Below are 27,464 nucleotides of genomic sequence, written 5' to 3' on the forward strand. Positions count from 1 at the left end.
GCAATATAAATTCTGGGCTCAATTGTGGTTGTAAGTCAAGGACTACCTGTAATGGCTGGGATCCTAAATGATGCAACTTGCCAGTAAGGATCCTGGCTAAGTGATATTTTAAAATCAGCAAGAATGAATATTCTTTGTATCCGGGTTAATCACAAATCTTCTTCGCTTATCTTCTCAAATACACAATCGTCCTCATTTGATCTACTATTGTGTAGCCATTTTCTTGACTTAAAACTGGAATGAAATATCTGTAGAGAATAAAAAATATGATCCATTAACCAGCATAAAAGCATTGGGGGTGTGGAATGTGCTACCAAATTTAGGATTAAGAGAAAGAAATTCATATTGATCTTAGGTTTAAACTAACAAAGAAAAAAGATTTTTCAGGGGTCTGATCCAGCAAACGCTGTACAGCTATCACTGTAGCAAGTGATTTTAAGCATGGCAAACAATATCATATTATACTAAATAAAGATAACAATATCCATATAACAATACAGTTGTTTGTTGTTCTGTTTCAAGTTTCCCTTTGGGCATTTAAGAGCTAAAGAAGAAAGAATTGTAGATGAGAACAAAAACTCAGCATGCTACCAGAAGTTTGTAGCAATTGTTTGATTTGAATCAGTAAACGCCCTAATAAATTCATTACCAAAGAAGTCTCACAGACCATTTGCAGCAGTCCTGAAAGGCAAATATTTTAAGTTTGGGGATTGCACTGGTGTCCACAGAACCTTTGTGACTGCCCAGTGGATTATGATCTGCAATAGGCTATTTTTGAAAGTTCCCATTCCCTCAGTCTTCAACTAAATACTAAATATTTCAACTAAATATATTCCCTCTTTATTGCATTAACCCCATTGACTCTTGGAAAGATAGTTGTATCACCACTGCTAATCGCCATGGGAAAGAGCTCTCTTGCTATTCTCAACCAGCAAGCATTACCAAGATTGAAAAATTGTGAGTTGTTCTCCATTGGTTTGCCCATGGTTCATAGTCTGCCCAACAGGAATATTGAGGTTTGCCTAGCTAATCACTGATAAACTTGGGATATCCATATTTGCTTTAAGTCATTGTCATCAGCTAGTTTATACAGACTCTGGTTTGTGATTTAGCGTAATGTATGAACTCAGCAACTGTAATTTATTAAGCTAACTATGATCAAAAGTAGCCATGGGTTGATGCAATTTATAGCATTAGATGATGAGGCTCACTAATAGCTTCAAACGTCCAAGCATAATTGTCATCTCAGATCCCCCCTACTCAACCCAGTCTTTTCCACCCAAATTATGTAATTTAATTTACACACCTGACTTGGACGGATGCTTACTTTCTTAGCTGTATCTAATTCTGGACGCTCAATCTGCTAAATAGATAGGTTAAATGAAAAAGAAAAAAAGTTATACAAAAAGGAAACACAGCCGGAATGTTAAATCAAGTTTATTTATTTGAGCGGAGTTCTTACTTTGACTGGACTCCACCTTGACTACTATGTTCTGTTCTCTGCATCATTACATTAAAACAGGGTCTTAGCAGGGAAATGTAAATGACCAAAGGACTTTGTTTTAGTCTCTGATCAGAAATAAAGGAGCTAAGAATGTTTTTGAGGGGGAAAAATAAAAACAGATCAACTTAGAATAACTTTATTGTTACTTTAATTGTACACTAATCGACATACATTAAAATGAAGTTTTATTGCATTTTGATCCTCTACCAATGAGAGATATTTGAAAAGATACTATATAGAAGATCAAGGTATATTATACATCCTTCTAAAATACTGTTTTTCAGTATCAGGAATTTTAAAATGAGTGAACGCTGGCTAGGAATTGAAAGTCCACACATCTTAAAGATGCTGAGGTTGTGATACACTACTCTAGTGTAGCAGTTCTTAGCTGAAGACCATATGGCTACCTGGGAGCTTTGGATATTTCAAGGGGGGGGGGGCATAGGTATAAATAATGTAACCGGGTCATGGCCTGTGCCAAGGGGACCAGCAAAAAGCAAAATGTATTATATTGCAAATACTGTCAGAATAGAATAGATATGTATTCTATTTTCAGGCCAAATGGTTAAATGCTAATCTTTTTTACTGGTAATGGGATCGAGACAGTGGTGGGTTTCTGCCGCTTCGCACAGGCTTAGGAGAACCGGTTGGTGAAATTTACCAATCCGGTGAGAGGAGGTTTGATCGGTGGACCCGAAAGTAATTCCGGAACGCCTGCCCCGGCCCTGTTGCTCGCTCCCCCTGGCCGTCCTGTCACAGCTCACTCGCTCCCCCGCCTGTCTGCACTAAACTAGCCCAGCATATATATAATTCATATATTCCTGTTTTTTGGAACTGAGTACTAAATTTCAGAAAAAAGAAATCTGTATTGCTCTGGGAATCTACCTATGACATTAATTATTGAACTAACTTCTTGGATGAAAGACTATATCTTTCCTGTTTGTTTATATCTTTCCTGTTTCTTATCCTTCCTGAAAAGACTGTACATTGTTCGTTGAAAGCAGAGGTCCCTTCTTTTACCTGTAGTCCTCAGCTTACAATCACAATTGAGTCCAATGTTGTTTTATTTCTTTTGCAGTTAGTATTATTTATTTTTGTACTTATTTTAATCTTATTGTAGTTCATCCATTGGGGCAAAGAATTCAGTGACATCTTCTTGTCCACTCCCACCCAGTCACATGACTGCCAAGCCACTCCCACCTGGTCACGTGGCCGGCAAGTCACTCCCACCCGGTCACAAAGCCAGCAAGCCACTCCCACAAAGCAGGCCACACCCACAGAGTAAGTTCCAAAAATTTTTGAAACCCACCACTGGATCGAGACCAGGAGGGGAAAGGGGCGCAGGAGAGAAATGAAGTTGGAAGTGGGCCATGTGGAGAAAAAAAAAAGTTCTGAAGTAATCCATAGTGCATGGATTATCCAGAGAGGTATATGCTACCTTTAACTGAATGAGACTTAAGAACTGTAAAGGTTACTTTTATACTGATAACAACCATCATTGCTATAAGAACTCCTTACAGCAACAGCATTCATGTAACAATTAACAAAAAGTGTATGTAATCATTTTTTTAAATTTTGCTTTCATTTTGTTACCACCAGATAGAAGATAGTGGTTGCTAGGGGTCAGAGAGAAGACTAAAATTACTTTGAGTTAAAAAAATTCTTATATAAGAATATATGACATTCTTTATGAATTTTGTGTTGGGGGGGGCTTCACAATCATATCAGGACCACATTTTAAAAAGGGTTGAGCAGAATAAAGAAACTGACAGTATCAGGCCTAGTAAATTAATAAATGAAGTTAATATGACTCGCCATGTTTTCCCCTTCTAACACAGCAACTATTTTCTTCTTGTAGTCAGTCAATGCTGGACTGAAAGAAACAGCGTCATCAAATGAGGGGGGTGGGTGGATGTCAGCCCGAAAAACCACCCCGGTGCAACACCAGAAGATTCAGACACTGAGCATAGACCAAGGGTCTCCATTCCAACCTTGGCAACTTTAAGCCTGTAGAACTTCAACATCCAGAATTCTGGGAATTGAAGTCCTCCAGGCTTAAAGTTGCCAAGGTTGGAGACTCTTGGCCTACACGCTAAAGAAAGGAGCCTTCGGTGACTGGCACACTGCACCTGATATGACAATATGAACCATGGGGCTTATAAAAGAAGACTGACTGTTCTCCCATCCTGCCTGCTCCCCATATCCAGGATTTAGTAAACTTCTGTGTTACTTCTCCCCTATTTCAGTGGTTGGTTGCCAATTTTTTTTGCTATTGGTTTGGGGGCACACGCGCATACATAGAAGCGTCCGGGCAGATGGGCAGAGCCTCCTGCCGCTGCTACTACTGGTTTGTCCAATCCGGGCCGAACCAGGAGTAACCCACCTCTGCCCTGTTCCTCATTTCACCAAAAGAGAGCTGAGCAATCAAATGGATTTGGGAAAACAGAGGACAAAGGGAGAAGTTGATGATTTTGCAATCCCCTAATTCTGGTGGGAGAATGAGGAGAAAATAGGTGATGGGATCCTGTTCATGGGAACAGAGCCAACCGGAAGCCATAGCACTGCAGAGAAAATGCTGGTTTTGCTCTGATATCAAATAACCAACCCAGAGCCAGGAAGGTATCATCTCAGCACTTGAAAGTATCCAGCCCTATATAATCACACAAGTTCACAGCAGATTTGGAACAAGCTCAAAATCCACATGTGGGGATGCCCCTTTTTACTGAACCTTACATCTTAGAAACAGAATATTGTCGCAAGAAAACCACAAGAAAATCACGAATATACACACAGTAGGTCATCCCTCTGCATTACACTGATGCTGCTAACAACTTAACATCCATGTTCGGTGAAATAAGGTTATCAACTTTGCTCACCATCTCTTGATCATTCTTGGTTGTTGTCAACAGCTGCTCTGATATTATCTTTTTTAAGCAACTGCTCAGAAGGAATGCCTACAAAAATGGAATTAAGTTTTCATTAAAAGACTTTCTTAATGAATTCCCTTTTATGGTCTATATTAGTCTTAGTCTATGATTTACCTGAAGGTGGCAATGAATTGAAAACACACCTCCCCAAATGATAAACATTGTAGAAAAAGTACAAAACCAGCTTTCTAACTTGTGAACCAAGAGGTACCAATTACAGGTAAAATCAATCTTTCTCCCTTCCTATCTATGCAGCACAAAAAAGCCCAAATCCAAAAACACAGGAGAGAGATCAGGGTAGATTTGCCAGGAAATTAAATACGGAAAGAAGAAAAGAAATGAAAAATATTCTTTAATTCACTGGGCAAGCATCTCTTCCCAAATAAACATTCTGCATATTCACCTGTTTTCCACATAGTTCTCTTTTCAATGAATGGATGTCTTACTCCTCCAGTTCATCAGTAATATGAATCATTTCAATCCACAGGTAATTACCGGTATTGAGAGGAAAAATGCTTATTAAAAAAACCCCAACTGATTTGTTCTGGATTGACCGCTATATATGACACAGTATGGTGGGTTTTTTCCTCTCCCAATTCATTAAACTACCATATGAACTGGACCCTACCAAACTCATCCTGAAGTGAACCCTTCCCTCTTGTAACCAGTTAGGAAAAGTGGGAAGAGAACTAACTCAGAGACAAATCATATTTTTATGTGAAAAATATTTGGTTAATTAGGAAAGGGGATCTTTATTTGTATCAATATTAACAGGAATGTGTACTTGGGCTGGAAAAGATTAGTAACCCTGATATTTATGGAACCATATAATAATCTTTTAATTGAACCCAAACAAACCTGCTTTGTATTGAAGACAATCCATCTCCACTTATCAGATTCATTGTACTCAATTCTGAGTTCCAAGAATTGATCAAGTCCATGGCCTAAAACTGATCCCTAAATAGTCAAAATGGAAAAGAATATCAAGAACAACAAAAGCCATGTAACAGTATATCCTAAATTCTTCCATCCAGACTGCGTACTTCTTTTTAGAGGGAAAAGTCACTTCTGCTAAGGCAGGCAAAAAGAATAAGGACCTGGCTTGCATAGGCTGTGTACAACAGAGATACTGTATATAATAAGATATCAGATAGAAAATGGAAAACATAACAATAAAAAATCAGCTCCTGTTAAAACCTGGGCATTGTGATCCTGAAAAACGCCCTTTCTTGAATTTAACAGGGATATTTTGGAAGAAATGGACTGGAAGGATCATGTTCCCATTTTGAAGGGTTCGGATTTACCTTCCATCCCCAGGCAACTCCAAGTATGAATAAAATATCAAATACAGAAAATGTCTTCCTGGCTCAGAGGCTTGTGATACTACAAGTTTCTATCAATAACTCCATCTTGCACACATTTTAAAGAATGTGGATGAACTGCAAAATTTTGAAAAACCAATGTTCTTTTTCAGACCCTTTTATAAAATATATAGACATGCATTTATAGCCATCAATTAAAAATCATGATTAATGGATGGGTTCCTAAGTTGTTTGCTGTCTTCTCCTTGGCCTGTGATTAGATCACCACATTAACCAGAAGGCTTTTGTAAAGATAAGGGCAAGATAAGAGTCAGATTCTGCCAGTGACCAACAATAGACTGTTAATGCTTGCCTGGGAGTCTTTTTCTTTCTGTAATAAAAAAAGGCAGGGGCCAATCACCCTGGATTGTCCTTGGGGAGTTCCTTCTGCAGAGACCTGGAGGGACTGATTTTCTGCTGTCCTGGAAGTGGAATTTTGAGGAAGGGAAGGAGATTCCTTGGAAGCATTCATGAGCCAGATGGAGACCTGATTTGTGGGCTGGAGATTTCACCACATCTGCTCTAGCTTTTTTGGAATATAGGTAGTTCTCAACTTATGACCACGATTGGGACCAGAATTTCAATTGCTAAGCAAGGTGGAACATCAATTGCTATGCATGGATAGAGAAAGGTCCAACAGCATTCTTCAAAATGAAAAAGGTCTTCTGCAATCACAACATAAGTCTAAGTCTGAAAATCAGGCTTGTCAGATGTTACATCTTTTCTATCCTGCTCTATCCTGCTTCTATCCAGTAGAGAGTTGGTCTCTGACAGAAAACCACTTGAAAAGATAGAAGCATTTGAAATGTGGATTTACAGCTGGCTGTTATGTATAAGTTGGGCTGACAAAATCAGAAATGAGGAGGTGATAAGCCACCTGGGAAAGCAAAGGAAAATCATCAAAGCCATTAAAAAGGTGAAAGTTAGAATATTTTGGACATGTGATGCAACACCCAGAAAAATATGGCATACGTCACTTAATCCTCCAGTGAAAAATTGAAGGCAAATGAGGTCCAGGCAGAAGAAGACCATCATGGCTTCAAAACCTAAGGGACAAAACTCAGCAGCATGTTTTCATGCAGCTGTTGACAAAAGTAGGATTGCCAACATGATCGCCAACATCCGATGATGGATATGGCAGAAGAAGAAGAAGGAGAAGGAAGAGGAGGAAGAGAAAGAGGTTTATGAAATGAATCATACCTGATTTTGTGATCTCTTTTTTTGCCATTGTTGTTAAATAAATTACTGCAGTTCAGTGAATTATGCAATTGTTAAGCAAATCCAGCTTTCCACATTGACTTTGTTGGTTGGAAGGTGGTTGGGAAGGTTGCAAATAATGATCACATGACCTTTTGTAAAAAAATGTGTTGGTTGCCAAGAGCCCAATTTTTGATCACGTGACCATAGGGATGTTGCGATGGTTGTGTGACCAATTGTAAGTCACTTTTTTCCCTGCCATTGTAACTTCCAATGGTCATTAAACAAATGACTATAAGTTGAGGATACCTGTACAGCTTCATAGCAATAGCAGTTAGACTTATATAACGCTTCATAGGGCTTTCAGCTCTCTCTAAGCGGTTTACAGAGTCAGCATATCGCCCCCACAGTCTGGGTCCTCATTTCACCCACCTCGGAAGGATGGAAGGCTGAGTCAACCTTGAGCCGGTGAGATTAGAACCGCTGAACTGCAGGTAACAGTCAGCTGAAGTGGCCTGCAGTACTGCACCCTAACCACTGTGCCACCTTGGCTCTTGCATGTCTGCCATTGAGATGTTTATATGTTTCAAGCAATACCAGCTCTTGTTACTCCACATGAGTATCAAAAATCATAAAAGAAGAGAGAAAAAAAACACTTGGGAGAAACATCTCAATCTCTCATTTCCACCTTATTCTTCTAATTTAGAAGCAGGAATAACTACTAAAATGCTTGTATACTTTTGTTCCCTTATCATGCAGCCCATACCACAGGGATTCAAAACATTTTGGTACCAATGGATATGTTGGCATTTTGAGAATAGGTTACAAAATGGCTGCCTTCTGAAAACAAGCTGATGAAGTGGTTTCCCACCAAATCCTCTAACCTCTAGTACCCCATCTTTTCAGGGCCGCTGTGGGTGTTTCCAAAGCAAGCACTAAATTGCATCCCTTCTGATTTTTTATTTCCAAGAATGCCTAGGCAGTTTATGCAGGGCTTATGTGCATTCTTGGAAATAAAGATGCTTGAGGATAGCCATTTGCCAGTTTTCCATTTATTTATTTTTTGGGAGGGGAGAATTAATATATATATATTTTAAATGAGAGGGAGTCTAGCCAGTGCCAACAGGTAGCTCAAAGGTTGCATTAGTCTCATAGGAGTCAAGTTGGGGGCCTGGGTTATAAAGGGCATTTTCTACTAGTCTTTCCCAACTTGGTAGTCTCAATGTGTTTGAAATACAATGCCAAATTTCCAAGCTTTTTGAGAGTTACAATTTCAACATGCGTGGAGAATATCAGCTTTTCCTAAAATATGGTCAATGCAGATTGTCCTAATGTCAATGATGGCATGCAATGATTGCACAAATAGCTTCTTACCAAATGTTCAGCAAATACAGACACATAATCTATGTATGGGCTATGTGCAGAGGTGATATTAAGTCAGTTCTGACAGGTTGTGGAGAACCGGTAGCGGAAATGTTGAGAGTTGGGAGGGAATGGGGATTTTGCAATATCCTTCCCTTGCCACGCCTACAAAACCGTGCCCACAGAACCGGTGGTAAAACACTTTGACTCCCATCACTGGTTATGTGTTATTGTTCACAGCCCCATTTATATAAAGCAAGAATATTAGTGCACATAAGAGGACTTCTGGAGGTGGTACAGCAGTAGAAGCAACAATCAACCCCCTCATAAAATAACCCTTAAAAAAAGTACTTGACAGATACAAATTTATACAAAAGGAACTTACAAGAAATGTGACCTGCCAGCACCTTATCCTGTTGATTTTGAAATTGACCTCTTTGATCTGATTGCTAGGCAACTTTATGCAGCAGCTGATCTCATTATTTCCCACATGAATAGTAGCAGTACAACCAACTTCAGGGTAGTCACAGGAACAAGGAGCAAGTTGTATATATCCATAATGCTGGATCTCTCGCACCAGCTCTAAAAACTGAGAGAAACGGCAACTAGAGGAGAGTACTAGGTTACACATAACATCTGTAAAGGTGTGCAACACAACCCAACTCCATAAGGGCAGTGGTGGTATTCTGCCGGTTCTTATCGGTTCGGGCAGACCAGTAGTGGCAGCTGCTGAAGGCTCTGCCCAACCACCCACCCTGATTAAATGCACAACCTTCTGCGCACATGGGCATAGCAAGCACGCTCACATTTGCGAACTGGTAGCGAAGGTAAATGAATCCCACTAGTGCACAAGAGTCTAGATCAGGGGTGGGATTCTGCTGGTTCGGACCGGTTGGGTGAACTGGTAGTTCCAACGATCCGCTGGGCCCGCCTGCCAGCTCCTGCGCTTTACTTATCTATATCCTCTCAGCTGATTCGCGCAGCAGAGTGGATTGCCAAGCCTCAGCTGTGTTACTCCCCAGAAGTAACATAGGAGGTAAGTTCTGTTAAAACTGCACACACGAACAGAGCCTGAGTCAGGCGCGGGTACACACGCGTGCGTGAAGTATGCGTTCACTGAGCCAGTTGTTAAACAGGCAGAATCCCACCACTGGTCTAGATGGCTCCAAAGCTCTTTGTTATAACACAATATGACCAAGTGCCAGCTAACTGAAGGGGACAGGATTCAATGCAGTGATTTAATGAAAATACAAATGCCAAAAGCTGTATGGGAATGTTTGATGAGAAAAATGTGCATTCCAGAAACAGCCCACCAATATATACTTAATTCTCTGGGTAGGTAACCCGCATCAGACATTCCTTTCTACATCTTCAGATGTTAAGGACTCTCATTGACGGTTACATATTATAGTTTATAGAAAGCTATAGTTATCATGGGGAATAGTTCCAAATGTCTGAAATTCACCCATATATTCTATAAAGGTCTGGAAAAAAAAAGTCTTATTTTCTTATAATACATGATCTGCAATTTATAACCTTGCTGGAAATATCTACATTCCAGTCCTTCCAAAAGTGTACTCCCAGTTTTGCTTGAGCTATTACCTAAATTCTGCTTCTCTTCCCTATTTTATAGCATTTTTTTTTTTTTAGTATATACTAGGACAGTGATGGTTAACTTTTTGGCACCAAGTGCTGAAACTGGAGCGTGTGTATCAGTGGTGGGTTTCAAATTTTTTTAGAACCTTTTCTGTAGGTGTGCCCTGCTTTGTGGGAGTGGCTTGCCAGCCATATGACTGAGTGGGAGTGGCTTGGCAATCATATGATTGGGTGGGCATGGCCAACTTGTAAAATGTGGTGAAACTCACGTAACAACGCTCTTGCTTAGCAACCAAAATGTTGGCTCAGAAACTCTGGCATTTGAAGCACGCAAGTCTTAAAGCTGTCAAGTTACAAGACCCTTGCACCCCTAACCCTTTAGAAAAAAAAACCAGGGGTATTCAAACTTGACAGCTTTAAGACTTGTGGACTTCAACTCCCAGAATCCCTCCTCCAGTCATGTTGGCTCAGGAACTCTGGCATTGAAGTACGCAAGTCTTAAAGCTGTCAAGTTACAAGACTCTTGCACCCCTAACCCTTTAGAAAATAAACCCCAGGGGTGTTCAAACTTAACAGCTTTAAGACTTTAAGGTTTAGATAGCACTCTTAGAGGCGGGCGGGGCGATTGGTGAGCCAGTCAATCAGTGAGTGGCGGGCGGGGCAAGTGTAGTGTGGATGGGCGGGGGAAGGAGGCTGGAACCGGTTCTAAACAGCATGATAGATTTATGGAATCTCTTCTATAAGAGGTTAGAACTGGCAGGAACCCACCCCTGGTGTGTATGCATGTGCGAATGGACCCACTGGAGCACCAGAACCCGGAAGAGCAGCTGGCCAGGCATATACGCACAGCAGCCAACTGCACTTCCAGGTTCCATCGCACACATGTGCGCCAGCCAGCTGGTCCAGCATGCATTCACACCGGCCAGCTGCTCTCTTCCGGGTTCCATCATGTGCATGCGCACCGGCCAGCTGGTCTTTGCAAAGACCAGCTGGCTGATGCACATGTGTATGCCGGAACGCAGAGGATCGCAGCCAGATGCCGTGCTCATGCGCACCGGATCAGCTAGCTGATGCACGTGGGTGTGCTGGAACCCAGAAGAGCAGCTGGCAATGGCATACGTGCCCATAGAGAGACTTCTGCGTGCCATCTCTGGCACGTGTGCCATAGGTTTGCCATCACTGTACTAGGAAATGGATTGGGAGGCTACCACTATTCATAAAAAGGGAACTGATCAGAAGGCTGGATCCACATGTTTGGTGCAAGACTACATAAGGGAAAACTCCAATCTTTCCATAGGAGCCATCCTCCCTCCAGCAACCTTGTTTTCCTCTGCCTCTTTGTATGTACATAGAACTTTGCATCTCTTCCAAAAACAAGAGCATGACAATGACACAAAAAGCCAATCCAACTGGTGTTGCCATACAAGCAACAACCAAAATGCAATGCTTCTAACAGATCTGTTGGAATCTATTCCCATTTTTAATAGAATAATTTATCATTTTGACTATTAGCCTAGGCCCGGGATGGCGAACCTATGGCACGCGTGCCACATGTGGCACGTGGAGCCATTTCTCAGGGCACGCGAGGTGTTGCCCTGTCAGCTGGCCAGCGTGCATGCGTGCGCTGGCCAGCTGAGTTCAGCCTTTTTTAAAGCCATTTTTCGCCCTCCCCAGGCTCCAGAGGCTTTATAGGAGCCTGGGGAGGGCAAAAAGAGCCTCCTCAAAAAGGGCTTAAACCAGACCTACGAGCAAGCCGGAAGTGACTTCCGATTTGCTCATAGGGTCGTTTTTAGTCTCTGGAGGTTTCAGGGAGGGCCTCTGGGGGGCGGGGGGGGGCTGTTTTCACCCTCCTCAGGCTCCTATAAAGCCTCTGGAGCCTGGGAAGGGTGAAAAAAGCATGCACAAAATGGGGGGAGCACCTCCCATGCGTGCATGCGCAGGGGGGGTCACACATTGCATTATGGGTGCAGCACGCCAGCACACGACCCCCCTGCGCTCCCCCCCTTATGGCACACAAGCCAAAAAAGGTTCACCATCACTGGCCTGGGCATTTTATAAAAATTAACAGACATCAAAAAGGAATGGCTTGAATACATTCTGCATTCTGCACTCTAATTTATTTCTTATAAGTTACAATTTCCCCTTTGTTTTGATTAGAAAAAAAATGGAAAGAGATGCTCATAAATTTCAGTGTATATGTTTGCTTATTTGAGTGGGGGAATGAATTATAAATAAATTATGAACATCAAGGCACTGATGTAAAGACAGATGAAAGTCTAGCTATCCTTTCAATATAATTAAATGCAGTTCTGGCCCAGACCCCTGCATGAATATATAAATTCCAGTTGCAAGAAGAAAACAAAACTCGGCTTCCAAACATGAATCCAATTATACCAAATATACTCTAATTATTCCAACCCCAAAGGACGTGTGTGTTTTCTTAAATAGCCTTCTTTTCAGTTTTCAGATCATTTGCAATGTGAGGAAGCTTCACAGAAAAGCATTTGCATGCTGAGTATCTTTTACAAGTCTTCAGTTTAATTACTTCTGAAAGAGAGGGGAAGAATCTGGTGGGGCTTCAATAACAGAAGATCGAGTCACTCCACTTCACTGGAACTATGGGGGGATTCAGGATATGGGGGTAGGGATATGAAGGGGAAATCTCTCTGCCATAAGAGAAGGGCGCTTGATAATGTTACAGCTAACTTGACAAATGCACTTCTTCGTAAACTTCATTGTGATATTTATTAGATGCATTAAACTTGGCTAAATCTTATACACACAAAAAATTAAATTGAGTATAGTTAAAAACTGTAATTTGGATAGAATGGCAATTTTATCTGTAACATTCTAGAAACACACAGCTTCTATGAACCAAATCTCTATGAATCCACTTTCAAAAACATGGATGGCTATATATTACAATGAGTATCCTAACTGCTGTTGTAGGATAGTGTTTCACTCTATTGAGCAAATGTCTCAGTAGGGAGATCAAGAATGAGGTGACCTAGAAATGTAGTAAACACAGCCATAAATATCATCAGCATCATGCTCAAACCTGCCACTGATGATTTGGTGCAAATAACCACAGCTCTCAGTGGCTGCTTCCTCTCCATACAGCTTGCATGGGCTATGGTATGAGAACAAATTAAAGCAAAGTTGATGAGCCTTGGGGAATGACACAAAGTGGCCTTTTTGAGTGGCAATGGTGACCCTAGGGCTGAGGTCAAGGCCTGGAGAGGGTACAATCTGCCACTATTCAGGGCAGATGTGGGGAAGACTGAGAATTGTTTTGCTTTTGTTCAAGCAGATGTGTGGGTGTGTGACATGCCAGCAAAATCAAGTTAAGCATTTTCTGAATTTTAGACATGGTGATATTGACTGTCAGTTCTAAATGGCTAAATTTGAAGTTTAAAAATCTGAAAAACTCACACGGACAGGAGGTTGATATTATTCCTCAAATAAAACTGAACAAAAAGACCAGCCTTTAAACAAGGATCCATTATCTGGTATCTTCACATGATAACATATATTCTGAAAAGGACCATCATAATTTAAAAACCACATTACCTTCAATTTATTTGGTGCTTTTTGCAGCATTAGAAGCTTCTGCCTCTGTTCTTCAGTAGGTTTGACCCAATTCATCTCTAGCTCCTGTACAACCTTTTTTGGAAAAACAAAACAAAACATATAAACAAGACTAGAATACATATGTTTACTTTCTGTAGACTACCGGTAGTAGCAGGATAGAGTTGAGAAAATTTGTTAATTCACAAAATTAAATAAATCATAGATCAATTCATCTCAAAATTTGCCTGACAATGTTTAAAAACCACACTTCTTTTTAAACATACCTGCATATAAAGTAAGTTCACCGAAGTTCTACAGTCCATCAACACTTTATCTAGAGAAGGATCCATATACCTGCCCAAAAATGTACAAGGAAAGGGAAGCCATTAACCCAAGGCATACATGCAAAGAGAAATATAACCAAAATATTGTAGGTTAAAAAAAAAACATAAACTGAATTAAAGCAATTAGTTCACATTTTTATTGCAATTTATGACCATGCTTGATACTACAACTATATCATGTATGATATATTCCTTAAAATCATTTTGTATTCTTGGCTTTATGTATGTGCCAAAAGCCCCACAGATTGGGAAGAACAAGCTTATTTTGTTCTTGTTTTTATTCAGCAGACTGATGAATCTATTCTATATTCAATTATGACATTATGATTACAGAATTAGTTGGGGGAAGGTTCTGGAGAAAACAATGTAACTGGTCACATATTCTTAAATGTTAATTCCAATGAAGAAAGGCTTTACTAGATTTTTCAACCATGGACTTTAATGGAAAATCCAAACATAGGGTGGAAATTAGATGCTAATGGACAATTTGGATTTGATTTCTACTTCAGACATGCTGTCCAATAATATTTCCAATACATTGGCTGATGTGACAAAGCTCTGAACTTTTGGGAATTCTGAATGTACTGCTTCCAATGCATTTGGAAAGTGCCAGATTAAAAAAATGGGTTATTGTCCCACAAGCTGTAACATACATGGAACTGATATTATGACTTTTCCCCTCCAGCACATTGGTATTTTTTAAATTTCTTGCTCATCTCACTTCTGCTTCCCACTCACCATTTTCTGATTCCAATCTTACAAGCCGATTCTTTTGCACTCCGAAGACTCACATAAGGAAGTTCAAATTCTGCTAGTTTTTTCAACACTGGAGGGGGATGACAGGTAAAAAGAAGGGAGGAAGACAACATATTGATTTTTAAAAATTCTATTAAAAAGAGATACATTTATATCTAAATGTAGTGCTAATTAAGCACACGATTGGTGGTGCTAAGTATACTGTGTATGTGCCATAAGTTGCTGACTTTGTGACTTTTATAAATTATGAAACCTGATGATCACAGGAAGAAGGAGCAATTTAAATACAGTTTTGACTTACTCATATATTCATTTATTTTGTGTTTATTCACTTCTTCCGTCTAGCTTCTAAGATATTAGCAGACTTTTCCCATTTACTTTCAAATGTGTCTTCATAGCCATAAGTGTTAGCAATAGGTGTTGCACTGGAATTAGGGAGCCTGAAATTTTTTCATACTCCCTGTTTGTCTGTTCTTCCAGGGTGGTGGGATTGGTGAAAATGAATGTATTTGGGTTGTCTCTTGCACTATATGTAGGTTGAAAGATGCTAGATGAATTTTCTGCAGGTTGAGCTGGCTTAAGCATAATCGATTTGCCACTCTCTGGAAAATAGATGTTTTGCTGTGTCTTTTGTAGAATTAGGTATTTACTTACATAGTTTAGTCTTTGGTAACTAAATATGCCACTTTAAAAATTGTAAATTGTGTTCCTGTGACAGCAAGATACTGCAAATTACCCTAAATGCAAGTTGGTTACCAAACGCCTCAAATGTAATGACATGACCACGGGGGTGGGGGGGATATTGGAATGTTGAATCTGGATTGTAAGTACCTTTTGGGTGGGGTCTGTGTAACTTTGAAAAATTGCTAACTGACCAGCTATTAAGTAAGGACTGTCTGTATCAGAGGTGGGTTTCTGCCGGTTCGTCCTGGATCGGGTGAACCTATAGTGATGGAAGGGGGAGGCTCTGCCCACCCACCTGGACGCTTCTGCGCATGTGCAGTGCACAAGCAAACCAATAGTAAAATAAATTGAAACCTACCACTGGTCTGTAATGTGTGATGCACAAAAGATTTCTTACCAGATATTTGTCCATTGTTGTGATCTTGACTAAGAAATAAGCCGAAGTATTGTATTAGCTCCCTAGAAAGTTCAATCTTGTATGATATCACCTGGAGGAAAACAAAAGATGCATTTTCTCCTTAAACTGTTGAGTTGAAGTTATCAAATTAACTATTTTAAGTTCCATAGCTATTTTGTTTAAAAAAATTAGAAACTCTTGCCTGCCCCTCTGCTGACTGTGTAGGTGTCTTTACAAATACTGTCTCACAGGAAATATGAATACAAAACTTTTTTTTCTCTCCCAAGTCTTTTTAGATAGAAAAGTGAGATAAAATATTTTAAGTAAATGAAATATTTTCTTTAAAAAAAAAAAACCCTTCCCAAGGGCTCTCTGATGAAACCCCAAGTATTGTTATGACAAATAAGCACTTTGCTGCCTGGCCTATCTCACAACACACCTGAGAAAAATAAGTTGAATCCTAAACCAGTCTGGATTGGCTTGTGTCTTAGCACTCCATCACTATGGTATGTACATTAACAAAGGTGTCTGCAGGGCATGGTCTATAAAGACAAGATGGCGGCCACAACAATGCCACTGAAGCTCTACCTGTTTTTGTATTATTTTTTTAAACCATACCCTGCAGATAGCTGTGAACAGCAATTCCACAGTTTGCTGCGCAAGTGCGCAAACCATCAGGGCTGGATTTTAAGATTTATGGCTTATTCAATAAACCAATAAACCACAATTAAGCAACCCTCACTTTGTGTGATGTGCAAGCCCATTTGCTGTTTTATGGGGCATCTGTAACTATAAACTTCAAAAATGGGAAGGCTGCTAATTATGCTTGGACACACTTCGTATGAGATGCTGCCAGATCAATGTGTATATATTACTTGCCTCTAGCACTCTTTCAGCAGTATCTGATGTCTGAATATCAATCCTGAGATACCTTCCATCAGGAAGATAAACATCCAAAAAAGCTTGTTGGGTTTGGATTTTAAATGTTTCCTGCAAAACATGAAAGCTTAAGGTTGAAGGCATTGATGGGTGGTCTCATTGGTATGCTGAAAACACGGTTTTATTTCAAGAAAAAGTATTTTAGTGCTAAACTAGGGAGAAGGTAAAGGAATCATTAAGGTTATATCACCTTTTCCAAGAAACCAATCATTTTTTTGAAGTTATAATGTTCTGGCAAAAACTAGATATTTTACAGAGGGGAGCAAAAGGTGTAATAAACTTGTTCATCAATTTATTGCTCATAAAATTCCAAGACAATCTATAAAATACCTTACAAAAGAATATACCAGGATGTCAGAACATTTCCACTACATTCGTTTGATAATTATTATATTATCATATATTATCTATGTCAAAGTAATTAGATTGGACTAAATGGCCTTCAATGGATTGCTGTACATAAATGGCAATTGTGCTTTCATAAAATTTGTTATTGTTCCCATAAATCAGCTTTTCTATTGAAAAAAATGATATGCAGAAATCTATAGGAAGAGAATCTTTTCTGCTGTGCATCTGCCTTATGAAATGTCAACCTCTTCCCCAAAAATGGACTCTGACCCTCCCAATGTTTAGAAAGATAAGACTCTGTTGCAGGAACTGGGGATGCAGCCATCATAGGAAGCTTTTACAATGGCTGCACTGAGCTGGTGTGGATGGAATTGCTGTTGCTGATCATGATTTTCTGTTTTGAAATTGATTATGGACAGTTTTTATGTTTGTATATTGATTTTTTTAAAAATTGGTTTAATTGGTTTGTTTTTAACCTGTGGTGAGCTTCCCAGAGTGAGATGTGTTGCCATGGGCAGCCATGCAAATCAAATCTATAACAAAGAAACATTGGACCACCAAGTTAGCTACTGAAAAAAGATTGCACAGGCTGACTAGAAACAACAGCGTGACAATGACAAACTAGCAACAGTGATGCATTGGGAGATCTGCAGAAAATACCATTGGACTGCAACGTGTTTGAATATTAACAGCTCAGGTTGGTATTTAGGCTGTTGATTTGAGCTCCAAGCTTGGCAATGTGGTTGCAAATGTTTTGTCACCATTTGCAACAGGGGTGGGTTCCTGCCAGTTCTAACTTCTTCTATAGAAGAGGTTCCACAAATCTACACTGCCATTTAGAACCGGTTCCAGCTCCCTACCCCAGCCTGTCCACACATCATCAAGATGAAGAGTGAGAGGAGGAATTCTGGGAGATGAAGTCCACAAGTCTTAAAGCTGTCATGTTTGAACACCCCTGGAGTTTTTTTTCTAAAGGGTTAGGGGTGCAAGGGTCTTGTAACTTGACAGCTTTAAGACTTGTGTGCTTCAATGCCAGAGTTCCTGAGCCAACATGATTGGAGGAGGAATTCTGGGAGTTGAAGTCCACAAATGTTAAAGCTGTTAAGTTTGAACACCCCTGGGTTATTTTTTTCTAAAGGTTTAGAGGTGCAAGGATCTTGTAACTTGACAGTTTTAAGGCTTGCGTACTTCAAATGCCAGAGTTTCTGAGCCAGCATTTTGGTTGCTAAGCAAGAGCATTTTTAAGTGAGTTTCACCACATTTTAAAGTTGGCCACGCCCACTCAGTCACATGCTGGCAAGTCACTACCACCCGGTCACATGGCTGGCAAGCCACTCCCACCCAGTCACATGGCCGGCAAGCCACTCCCACAAAGCAGGCCACACCTACAGAAGAGGTTCTAAAAATGTTAAAACCCACCACTGATTTGCAACCACATTGCCAAGCTCGGTGCTCAAGCCAACAGTCTAAATACCATTTGACTGCAAGCAAAAACTAGTGGGGGTGGGTGGGAAGGAGAAACGACAAAATAGACTTAGTAACAGGAAACAAAGAAGCTAAAGTGCTCTAGGATTTTAGAGTTCAAACAAACAAGCACCTGCCAAACATTTCAGGCTAACAATTGTTGATAAGAAAGACAAAAAAAGTCTGCATAGTGGATATAGATGTACCTGGAAAAAGCAGAATAGAAGAAAAGGAACTGTGAAGAAAACCACAAAATACTAAGAACTACAAACAGTGGCAAAAGAAAACAAAAATAGTACCAATAGTATTAGGTCTCTTGGGTGCAATAAAATTAAATAAAACATCCGGAGCATCATTTGAATGCCATTGAATGCCAAAATCATCATTAATCAATTGTAAAAAGCAGCTTTACTTGGAACAGCTTATATTCTGCAATGATACCTTTAACACCGTCCAAAAGAATATCTCCCTATCTCAGGTCCTTCGGAAGGACTTGATAGGTAGACACAAATCCCAAATCTGGTCTAAATTTCTGACCTGGCTGTATGACTAATCATAATCATAGTAGCAACCTATAGCACGTCCACATCAGTCTCAATTAGCCAAGAGACATATTGTAAAGAATATGCTGGTTGGGCACACAATTTCACCAATACACAAGAAAATATGCAAATGTTAAATGACAAGTCTAGGCCCAAGCTTTTGGGAGATAAAGTAGCAAATACATTTGACAATTAAAAACAATACTTGGGCTATTCACCATCTGCTTAATTAAAAGCTAGCATTGTTGAACGCTACATGATTTCCAGACCATTTCCCAGGGCAAAATATATAGTTTAATTTTATTTGTTTAGACTGCAATAGAATAAGAATATTTTTGTCCATATTCATTATATCCCAGCGATTCGATTGTTCTGTCAGCTAATCACAGCATCAGGAATGCTTACTATGCTTATTTTATAGAGCAACAGTATGACGCAGAGCTCTGGGGAAAAAGAGAAAGAGAGGCTTCCATTAAATTATTGGAAGACTCCTTATATTATTTATAAATGTATCACGACTTTAAAGCAGGGTTTAAGTCTGGTGAACCTCAACTCCCAGAATTCCTCAGCCAGCATTCTGGGAGTTGAAGTCCACAAGCCTTAAACTTGCCAAGGTTGGAGACCCCTGCTTTAAAGGGAAACAGTTGAAAAGGAGATGAAAGTGGCAAGACGATATCTCTAGAAAAGATGGCCAGACCTTATTAATCAGAGCTTATGCCAGTGATATGCCAACCACATGCCCACATGACAGGCAATAGATGTACAGGTTATAAATGTACAGGCAGTCCTTTTATGCTTCTCAACTCAGATGGAATGAGCACACAACACAGAAGACAGGAAAGAGAAAACACTGCAAACCAGAGCACATAGATATTTCCTTAGGAAGAAATCGACAGAGAATCGACAGAAAATGCAGGAAGCTCTCCTTGAAAGAACAAAAGGAGGAGATTATTCTGACAAATGAAGAGTTTCCGCTATAAGCAGCCACAAGAGAGGGTATCTACACCTTCATTAGGGGAGAAGGAAAATGGGCTGTATAGAGTTTTTACATGCATGCATAATATGGACAGCCATACAGGCAGATATAGACATTAAGCCCGAAATGACAATCGTCAATCATACTACTTGTTAAGCAGGCCACTTGATGTGACCATGCCCAATTAGATGACTTTTTTTTGCAGGGCTCGCCAAACAAACATCATGGTCGTTAAGTGAATGCATTTAGCCAATTGGAAGTAAAAGCCAGTTTGTAGCAAAAAATATATATATTGTAAATTGTGATCACATGATGAGATGTTGCAAAGAATTGTACATGTGGGCTGGTTGCTAAGCACTCAAAAGGTGACCAAGGCAGGGGAAAGCGTCTGTCAGAACTTGCAAACCAGGTTGTAAGTAGATCTGGAGAGGTGCATCATAATTTTGAATGGTTAAGAGTCCATACATCAGTAGTGTAGGAAAAGACATTGGCAATATTATGCTTTTATGGCTCTGATAGAGAAGCATGAATTAGCGCTCACTGGCAGAAGGCCTTTTAAAAATTTTCACTATTGACTTTACTCTAAAGATTCGCTATTGATGGGATGTGATTTATACACAAGAAGAGCAGATGTGCTTCTTCTCTACTGGCAGAATCACTGTCCCATTTGAATCATATCTTTTTAGTGGGCAAACTAGCAAACCATCCAGATGTAATTAGCAAAGCTACTGGGATTTCCAATGATGCATCAGATGCATATCCCTGATATACACTGTATATATATATCCTTTTGCCCTGATATAATTATGTTGATTATATTTTTTTAATATATTATTTTGTATATATTTTAACTCTCACACACACCAATTGGGAAAAGAAAGGTCGGGACTGTCAGTGTATTGACAGTTCATGACTGGAAGAGACATGGCAACAAGGTCAGCCAATGAAGAGACATGGCAACTGGGTCAGCCAATGAGGGCTGTTTGGAAACTGAAACAGTCTTTGCTGTATAAACAACAAGGAGACAGCAAAGAGCCTGGGCATGGCTTAGCTCAACTCTTCTGTACTAAAGCTGAGTCTGTGCTGAGCTCTAAACTTGTCTGCTGCTCTAAACTGAAACCGAAACTGTTCTCTCCTCTGCCTGTGTTTGCTTGTATTTACTACCACGCTGGAAAACCTGCTTTTGGTATTGTATTCTTATTTCATGTGTTTTATTATATATAAAGAGAAGTTAATGAATCCTGCTGAATCAGTTACCTATGTGTGCTTTCTGGATGTGATTGCTGCTGCAAACTCTGATAACAACTGTATAGGTTGGAAACATGCAGAAGAGGCCTTCATCCTACAATGGATAGACTGTCTGTGCGTTAGAATTTATTAGTTGTGCTACTGATTACCAGAGTAGACTTGGGCTACTTGGACTAAAAGATTTGGAGAAATTCTTGGAAGTACTGGTGATTAGCCTTGATGGTGATATGATGGCCTCTGAAGATCAACCAGTAGAAGACTTTCTTGTGCAGTTTTTGGCGACTCTGAGAACAGTGTTGGACTAGAGGGGGCCAATCCAGCAGGTACTGTTTTACATAGGAGGGACCTCCATCAAATTCTATAACTCAGAAAAGAAACTATTGAATGTCCCATAAAGAGGTTGACACCCTTCTTTCAACTTCTCAGCCACGGAGAGTTCAGAAAAAAAATGCTACAACGCCTTCAAGTATGTATCAAGTGATAAGTGTCACCACTCTTGTAACAAAAAGGGGATGTTGACATTTTTATGTCAACACACCTCTCACCTCTTGTCCTGCCACAAATCCAAAATATTTACTTAATGCCGGATCTCAAGAGGCTTATCATACTTTAATGAACCTTTCAAAATGTTTCTCGAGAAACCTGTAAGGACCAAAAAGATATCAGGACTTTTACAGGAAAATCTTCCTCCGGTCAACTGAATGCAAGGAAAAAAACATGGTACATTCTAATAAAGAACATTATTAAACTGAAAACCTCACGTGTTAGTGTTTAGTTTTAAAATCCCTGTGTTTGAGCTGCTTTAAAAGTAACAATTCATCACTGAATGTATAATTCTATTTTTAGCCTGGTACAAGATTAAAATGGTTAATTTCAAGAATAATTCCAAAAGACAAAGCAGTTTGAACTCAACAGCTGGCATGTACATAGAAGAAAGTAATAGAGAACAGCTCACAGCTGAACATACGGGTGGTCCTTGAATTACGACTGGTCACTTAGCGACTGTTTGAAGCTATGACGGACTCCAAAAAGATACTTATGACAGGTTAAGGTTAGAAGTTTCCATTCCCCCAGCCCCCCCGTCAAGTGATCACATCTTGAGCACTCAGTAACCATTCCACAATTGCGACCATAGGTGGGTTTCACGTAAGTTTACGACTGCTTTGCCCCGCATGCGCACACTCACTTCATGACCATGTGGCCTTCTGCAAATGCTTGCACACGTGGTTTGCACACATGCATGGGGCTTAGAAAATGTGGCTAAATAGGACAGCATAGAGCCGTGGCAGGTGGGTGGGGACAAGCCCACAGGTCGCCACTACTGGTTTGCCCAAACCGGGTGAATACCACCTCTGATTACATCCATCTGCAGGGTCCGGTAGTAACATGGTCACAACCTCTTCATTATTTTTTGCTAGAAACCAGAATTTATTTTTGGTTTTTGGCAAAACAAGATCCACTGTGAATAATGATTCACTTAGCAACCACAAATGACCCTGGTGATTCATTTAATGACCACTACAAAAAACATCAAATTGATGATGACCCACTTAACAATTTATTACTATTTATTAGCATGATTTATTACTGTAATTCCAGGATCAATTACAGTCATAAATTAAGGACTACATGCACACAAAAAGCTGGCTGATTGTTGCTGTGGATGGAGACCAAAGGTTGGGCAAAAAGAATAGAGGAATAGAAAAGGACTGCCTGCTATCCTGAACGCCAGTGCTCTATATTTAAATATTTTATTATAGTTCTCAGTAACAGCAACCAGCTTTTAGTCTATAAGGACAGGAGCACAGATAACTGTCCTTCTCTTAACATCTTACTTTGAAAGAAAAAAAAAACCTTACCTGCTGTAATTTCCTAAAGAAACTAATAAAGACATCACTGTTTGTAACACTTGGATCAACGGAAACTGCAATAGAAGAAATTGCAATAGAATAGAAAATATATCTTAAAATATTCCACAGACGGTCGAGAGACACCAAGAAAAAAATATATGCACAATTTATTAATCAAATTGAATCAGAAAAAAAATCCTACATCCTAAAATCTTGATGATCATGGAGAAAAATCTATGTGAGGGCTATGAGTGGAAAATGACGATGGCACATAATAATGAAATAACTGAATTTCTGATAAAGGCATATAACTGAAAGGAAGTTTAAGATTTTCATAAATGAAATGTTTAGATTAATGCTTAATCTCAAGAAACCAGATTCAGTTTAGAATACTTGTTCGAGGTGAGTTCTCTGCTTTTTTTTTCTATACTGCAGATTGAACGTCTACTCCAGATATCACTGGATTCTATCAGAGCATTTTCAAAGAGTCCCCAAACCTCATGAAATATTGTTTAAAAAACCCAGTGAGCTCCAGTAGGAACGCTATGGTGCAGAATTCCTGGCCCTTAAGAACTGCACTTAGTGCACCCACTATATCTGTTCATAAACTTCCTCTAAAGTCCCAGTCACCTAAAATATCTTTTTCTGCACAATTCCTTTCAACCCTTTCTGGTCTATGAAATCATAGCATGCACAAATTCAATATTTGCTTGAAAGCTCATTAACAAATCAGTTGCCAGTGTAACATTCAGTATACCGTTCTGTAGATACTGTTCTAGCTGCGTTCTCCTTTCATCAGCCATTGACTTTGTCATTGCAAGGAAAAATTTTGGAGGAAACGAAGGCATTCCTTTTCCAAAGACTCGTCTTAGCTGAAAAGATAAATAATCTTTAAATGGTACTAATCTGTTACCAAATATCAAATATTTATTACTTGAAGATATTCATTAATAAATTCCCAAATATTACTTCCTTTAAGGATGTTGGCATCGATAAGAGATCTGAATTGGACTGCTCTTATGTTACTAATAGAAGAGAATATATGCAACTCAATGTTGAATTGTGCAGTCCTTGGTACTCTCTGAACTAGGTTGCTTGCTTGCAGACATTTCAATACCCAACTAGGTAACAATATCAGTGCTACTGAGTGTGGGATTTGATCCATGGTTATATACAGTAGCTTGCTCTGATGTGGTGTGGGCATGGCTTTCTTCTTGTTAATTCCTTGATTAGGGTATTCTTTTCGGATAGATTGTTTGTCTCGCATCAACCTGCCTTTAATTCTCTGGATGTTCATTGTGGGACAGAAAGCATTCTGGTAGCAAATAAATTAGTAATTCATAAAAGAAAAAGCACGGATGTTATTTGTGACACCATACATAGGCTATGTAAACTAAAAACGTACTGTACATAGATATAACAGAATAAAAATAACTGAGTGCAAGATTTAAGAAAAGTCTCTGTTTATAAAAAGACTAATAGATACTATCAGGTGTGATACAGCAATTAAAACTTACAAAAACAAAAAAACAAAAAGGTAAAACTATTTTTATTAGAAAAAATAATAATTTTGGAGCAAACCCATATTGCTATAGTCCTTATATGCATGTAGTGGTGTAAGTAGTGTTTTCATATTTCAGGGACTTGCCACAAAGAAGAGGGAGTCAACTTATTTCCCGAAGTACAAAAGGCAAGACAAGAAATAATGAATGAAAAGTAATCAAGGAGAGAAGCAACTTAGAATTAAGAGAAATTTTCTAACAATGAGAGCAATTAACCAGTGGAATGACTTGCCTCCAGAGATTGTGGGTGTTCCATCCCACTGGAAGCTTTTAAGAAGAGACTGGACAGCCATTATCTGAAATGGTTTAGAGTTTCCTGCTTGAGCAGGGTGTTGGATTATGAGATCTCCAAGGTCTCTTCCAACTCTGTTATTCTCTATAAAGTACTATGTGCACTCACTGAATAATATAATTTTATTCTTCTCTCTCTCTTTTCCTTGCACAATTGTTCAATTTTAAGAGATTCTCTTTGGTGGGGAAGTTCAAGGAAATCAAGAAATTGGCCATTACCATATAACAGAAGTCTGGCTCCCTTTTACATGTACTGTAGCTTATTTATGAAAAGAAAGTGAGTCTTTCACTGCATTTGCACAACTACAATTTTGACTTTTTTGATCTCCTTCATAGATACACAATTTGGTGAAGGACAAAGAAACCTTTCTTTCTGTAGCTTATATTCTTACTTCCATGGTTTCATTGGAATAATTAAAGCTTCAATGACATTGATATTATTTTCACTGAATGCCTGTTTTCTGAACATAGCTTTGATATGTATGGTCCTCACTTTATTTCATGGGAAGCCCCAGGTCTGAAAATACGCTGAGAGATTATTATCCAAAGGCAAAGAGGAGTGTCTACTGATGTGTATATGTCTCTGCACACATACAAAGTTTCATGCAACAATAAACTATTCATGTGTAAACATTTCTTTCATGTACAAAGCTAGAAACATGTTGCAAAACTTAAGTCTGAACGGTGCCGATGACCCTATGCAAAGAAACCAATTATAGATTTTATGCAAGCACCATTCCTCTGTGAAGAACATTTTGTGGCTCTTTGACAATGAAACCTTCCCCCCCTCCACCAAGAATAATGGTTGGATGAGAAAAAAATAAATAAAGGGAACAAAGTCTTCATCTTACCTGTTCATTCCAGCGGTGCAACTGACTGTAACGTAACTTGCAGAAAAGGAAGCCCTCCAAATATACAGAATACAGCTGAAAATACACAGTCTCCAAATAAATCATTTCAGGATTGTTAAAAGAATTCACCACTTCCTATCAGTTGTGTTCATCTTGCATTCCTACTGGCCAAGAAAGAGGAAACTCATTCCTGAGGGTTTTAAAGTCATAGTGGAAGCCAAAAGGTGTGTATAAGGTGTGTTTAAAAGGGTGAAGCTTTGGTTGCATCATTGTGGCCACCATCTTGACTCCTCCCTCCCTCTCTCTCTCTCTCTCTCTCTCACACACACACACACACACACCATGAATACCCTTGCACACAGATTTGATACAGCTTGACTATCTCTTTATTGAGGAGGACTGGCCCTTGAGACTTGGTCAGACCTTCTCAACTTCAATGACTTTCAGGCAGGTGGACTTCGATTCCCACAATTCCCCACCCAGCATTTTAAGTTGCCAAGGGAAACACTGGACTGTTCCATTCTAGAAAAGATCCCCATTCCTTCAGTCTGGAACATTTTAAACGTTAAAAAACGTATCCCACCCTGCCAAAACCAATGAAAAGGAAGCTTGCCAATTTTCACAGATCACCTGAAAGGAGCGTTACAAGTAACAGCACACTTGTCTTTTTTCTCTTTTTGTTCCCACACTTCCCTTGCGATTTTTAGTACCTACTTGAGCGCCTCGTTCCCATTTCTGTCATAAACTTGTTTATAGGTGTCATTTCCTCAAGCAGCTTTGAGCGCTGGCCAAGTCGGTGAAGTTTTAAGTCAAATCAAATCAAAACTATTTTTCTTTCCCCTTCTTCGCCTCGTCTCCCCACACCCCACGTTCCCTCTCGGAAGCTCCTTCTGACCCCCCCCCCTCCTTTTCTTCATCTCAAGCCCCTCAACAGGCGCTTCTCTTCTCCTCAGGCGCAAAAACGCGCATCCAAGGCCAGCTGGCCCTTGACCGAGAGCCTCGCTCTCTCGCTCCGAGAAGTCTTCACCCTCCGGCATCCACGCTTCGCCCACGGGCACTAGCGGCACTCCCTCCCCCCACCAACCCACCCGCGCGCCCCCCTCACAGAACCATCTTTGCTCTCCTTTCTTCCTTTCCTTTCGGGGTTGTAACAGGAATGGGTGGGGCGCGCTCGCTCTCCGGATCGCCGCCAATTTTAATCCCACCCAGGCCGCCCGCCGCTGCCCAACTGTTGATCCTCCGACCCCCACCTACCCACCCCCTTTAAACGGGGATCGTCGGCCATCAAATCCACCTGCCTGGATGCCAACCCCGCCCCCCTTCTTCGCTCCGCGCCTCCCCACCCCGCCGCACTACGCTTCCCTCCGCCTTCCCCACCTCCCGACAAGGGTCTCGCCGGGATGAAGCAACCGGGGGCCGAAGGGTACCGTTCCCCCGCGGAGGAGGTCGCCAGGGCGCCCGAGGGGCAAAGCCTGGCTCTTGCTGGAGCAACCAGGCAAGGTCTGGCACTGCCGGGCTAGTTCGCCCTTCCCGCCTCCCCTCGTGTCGGAGATCCACCCCTCCTTCCCTCCCCTTTAAGGGAAGCTACTCCACCACGTAGCGGCCGCCAAACTTCTCCAGCAGCTCTTCGGAGAGAGGGATGCTGAAGTGCATCTTCATGGCGCTTGCCGGCCGCCCGGAGAGGGGAGCCGATGG

General features: G+C 40.3%; 1 protein-coding gene across 1 annotated transcript; it reads right to left on the reverse strand.

Annotated features, from left to right (window-relative positions):
• Nucleotides 1-27,464, reverse strand: SNX31 (sorting nexin 31). The gene is made up of 14 exons (XM_032223254.1): nt 27,363-27,464; nt 25,770-25,844; nt 23,823-23,937; nt 23,075-23,139; nt 16,578-16,688; nt 15,699-15,789; nt 14,600-14,687; nt 13,802-13,871; nt 13,518-13,610; nt 8,737-8,940; nt 5,290-5,388; nt 4,381-4,458; nt 1,307-1,363; nt 1-248 (listed from the first exon to the last, which is right to left on the reverse strand). Exons 1-14 carry the CDS (start codon nt 27,426-27,428, stop codon nt 150-152), a joined length of 1,311 nt encoding a protein of 436 aa, XP_032079145.1. The 5' UTR covers nt 27,429-27,464; the 3' UTR covers nt 1-149.

This window comes from Thamnophis elegans, chromosome 8 (genome assembly GCF_009769535.1).
Source record: "Thamnophis elegans isolate rThaEle1 chromosome 8, rThaEle1.pri, whole genome shotgun sequence".
NCBI classification, from domain to species: Eukaryota; Metazoa; Chordata; class Lepidosauria; order Squamata; family Colubridae; genus Thamnophis; species Thamnophis elegans.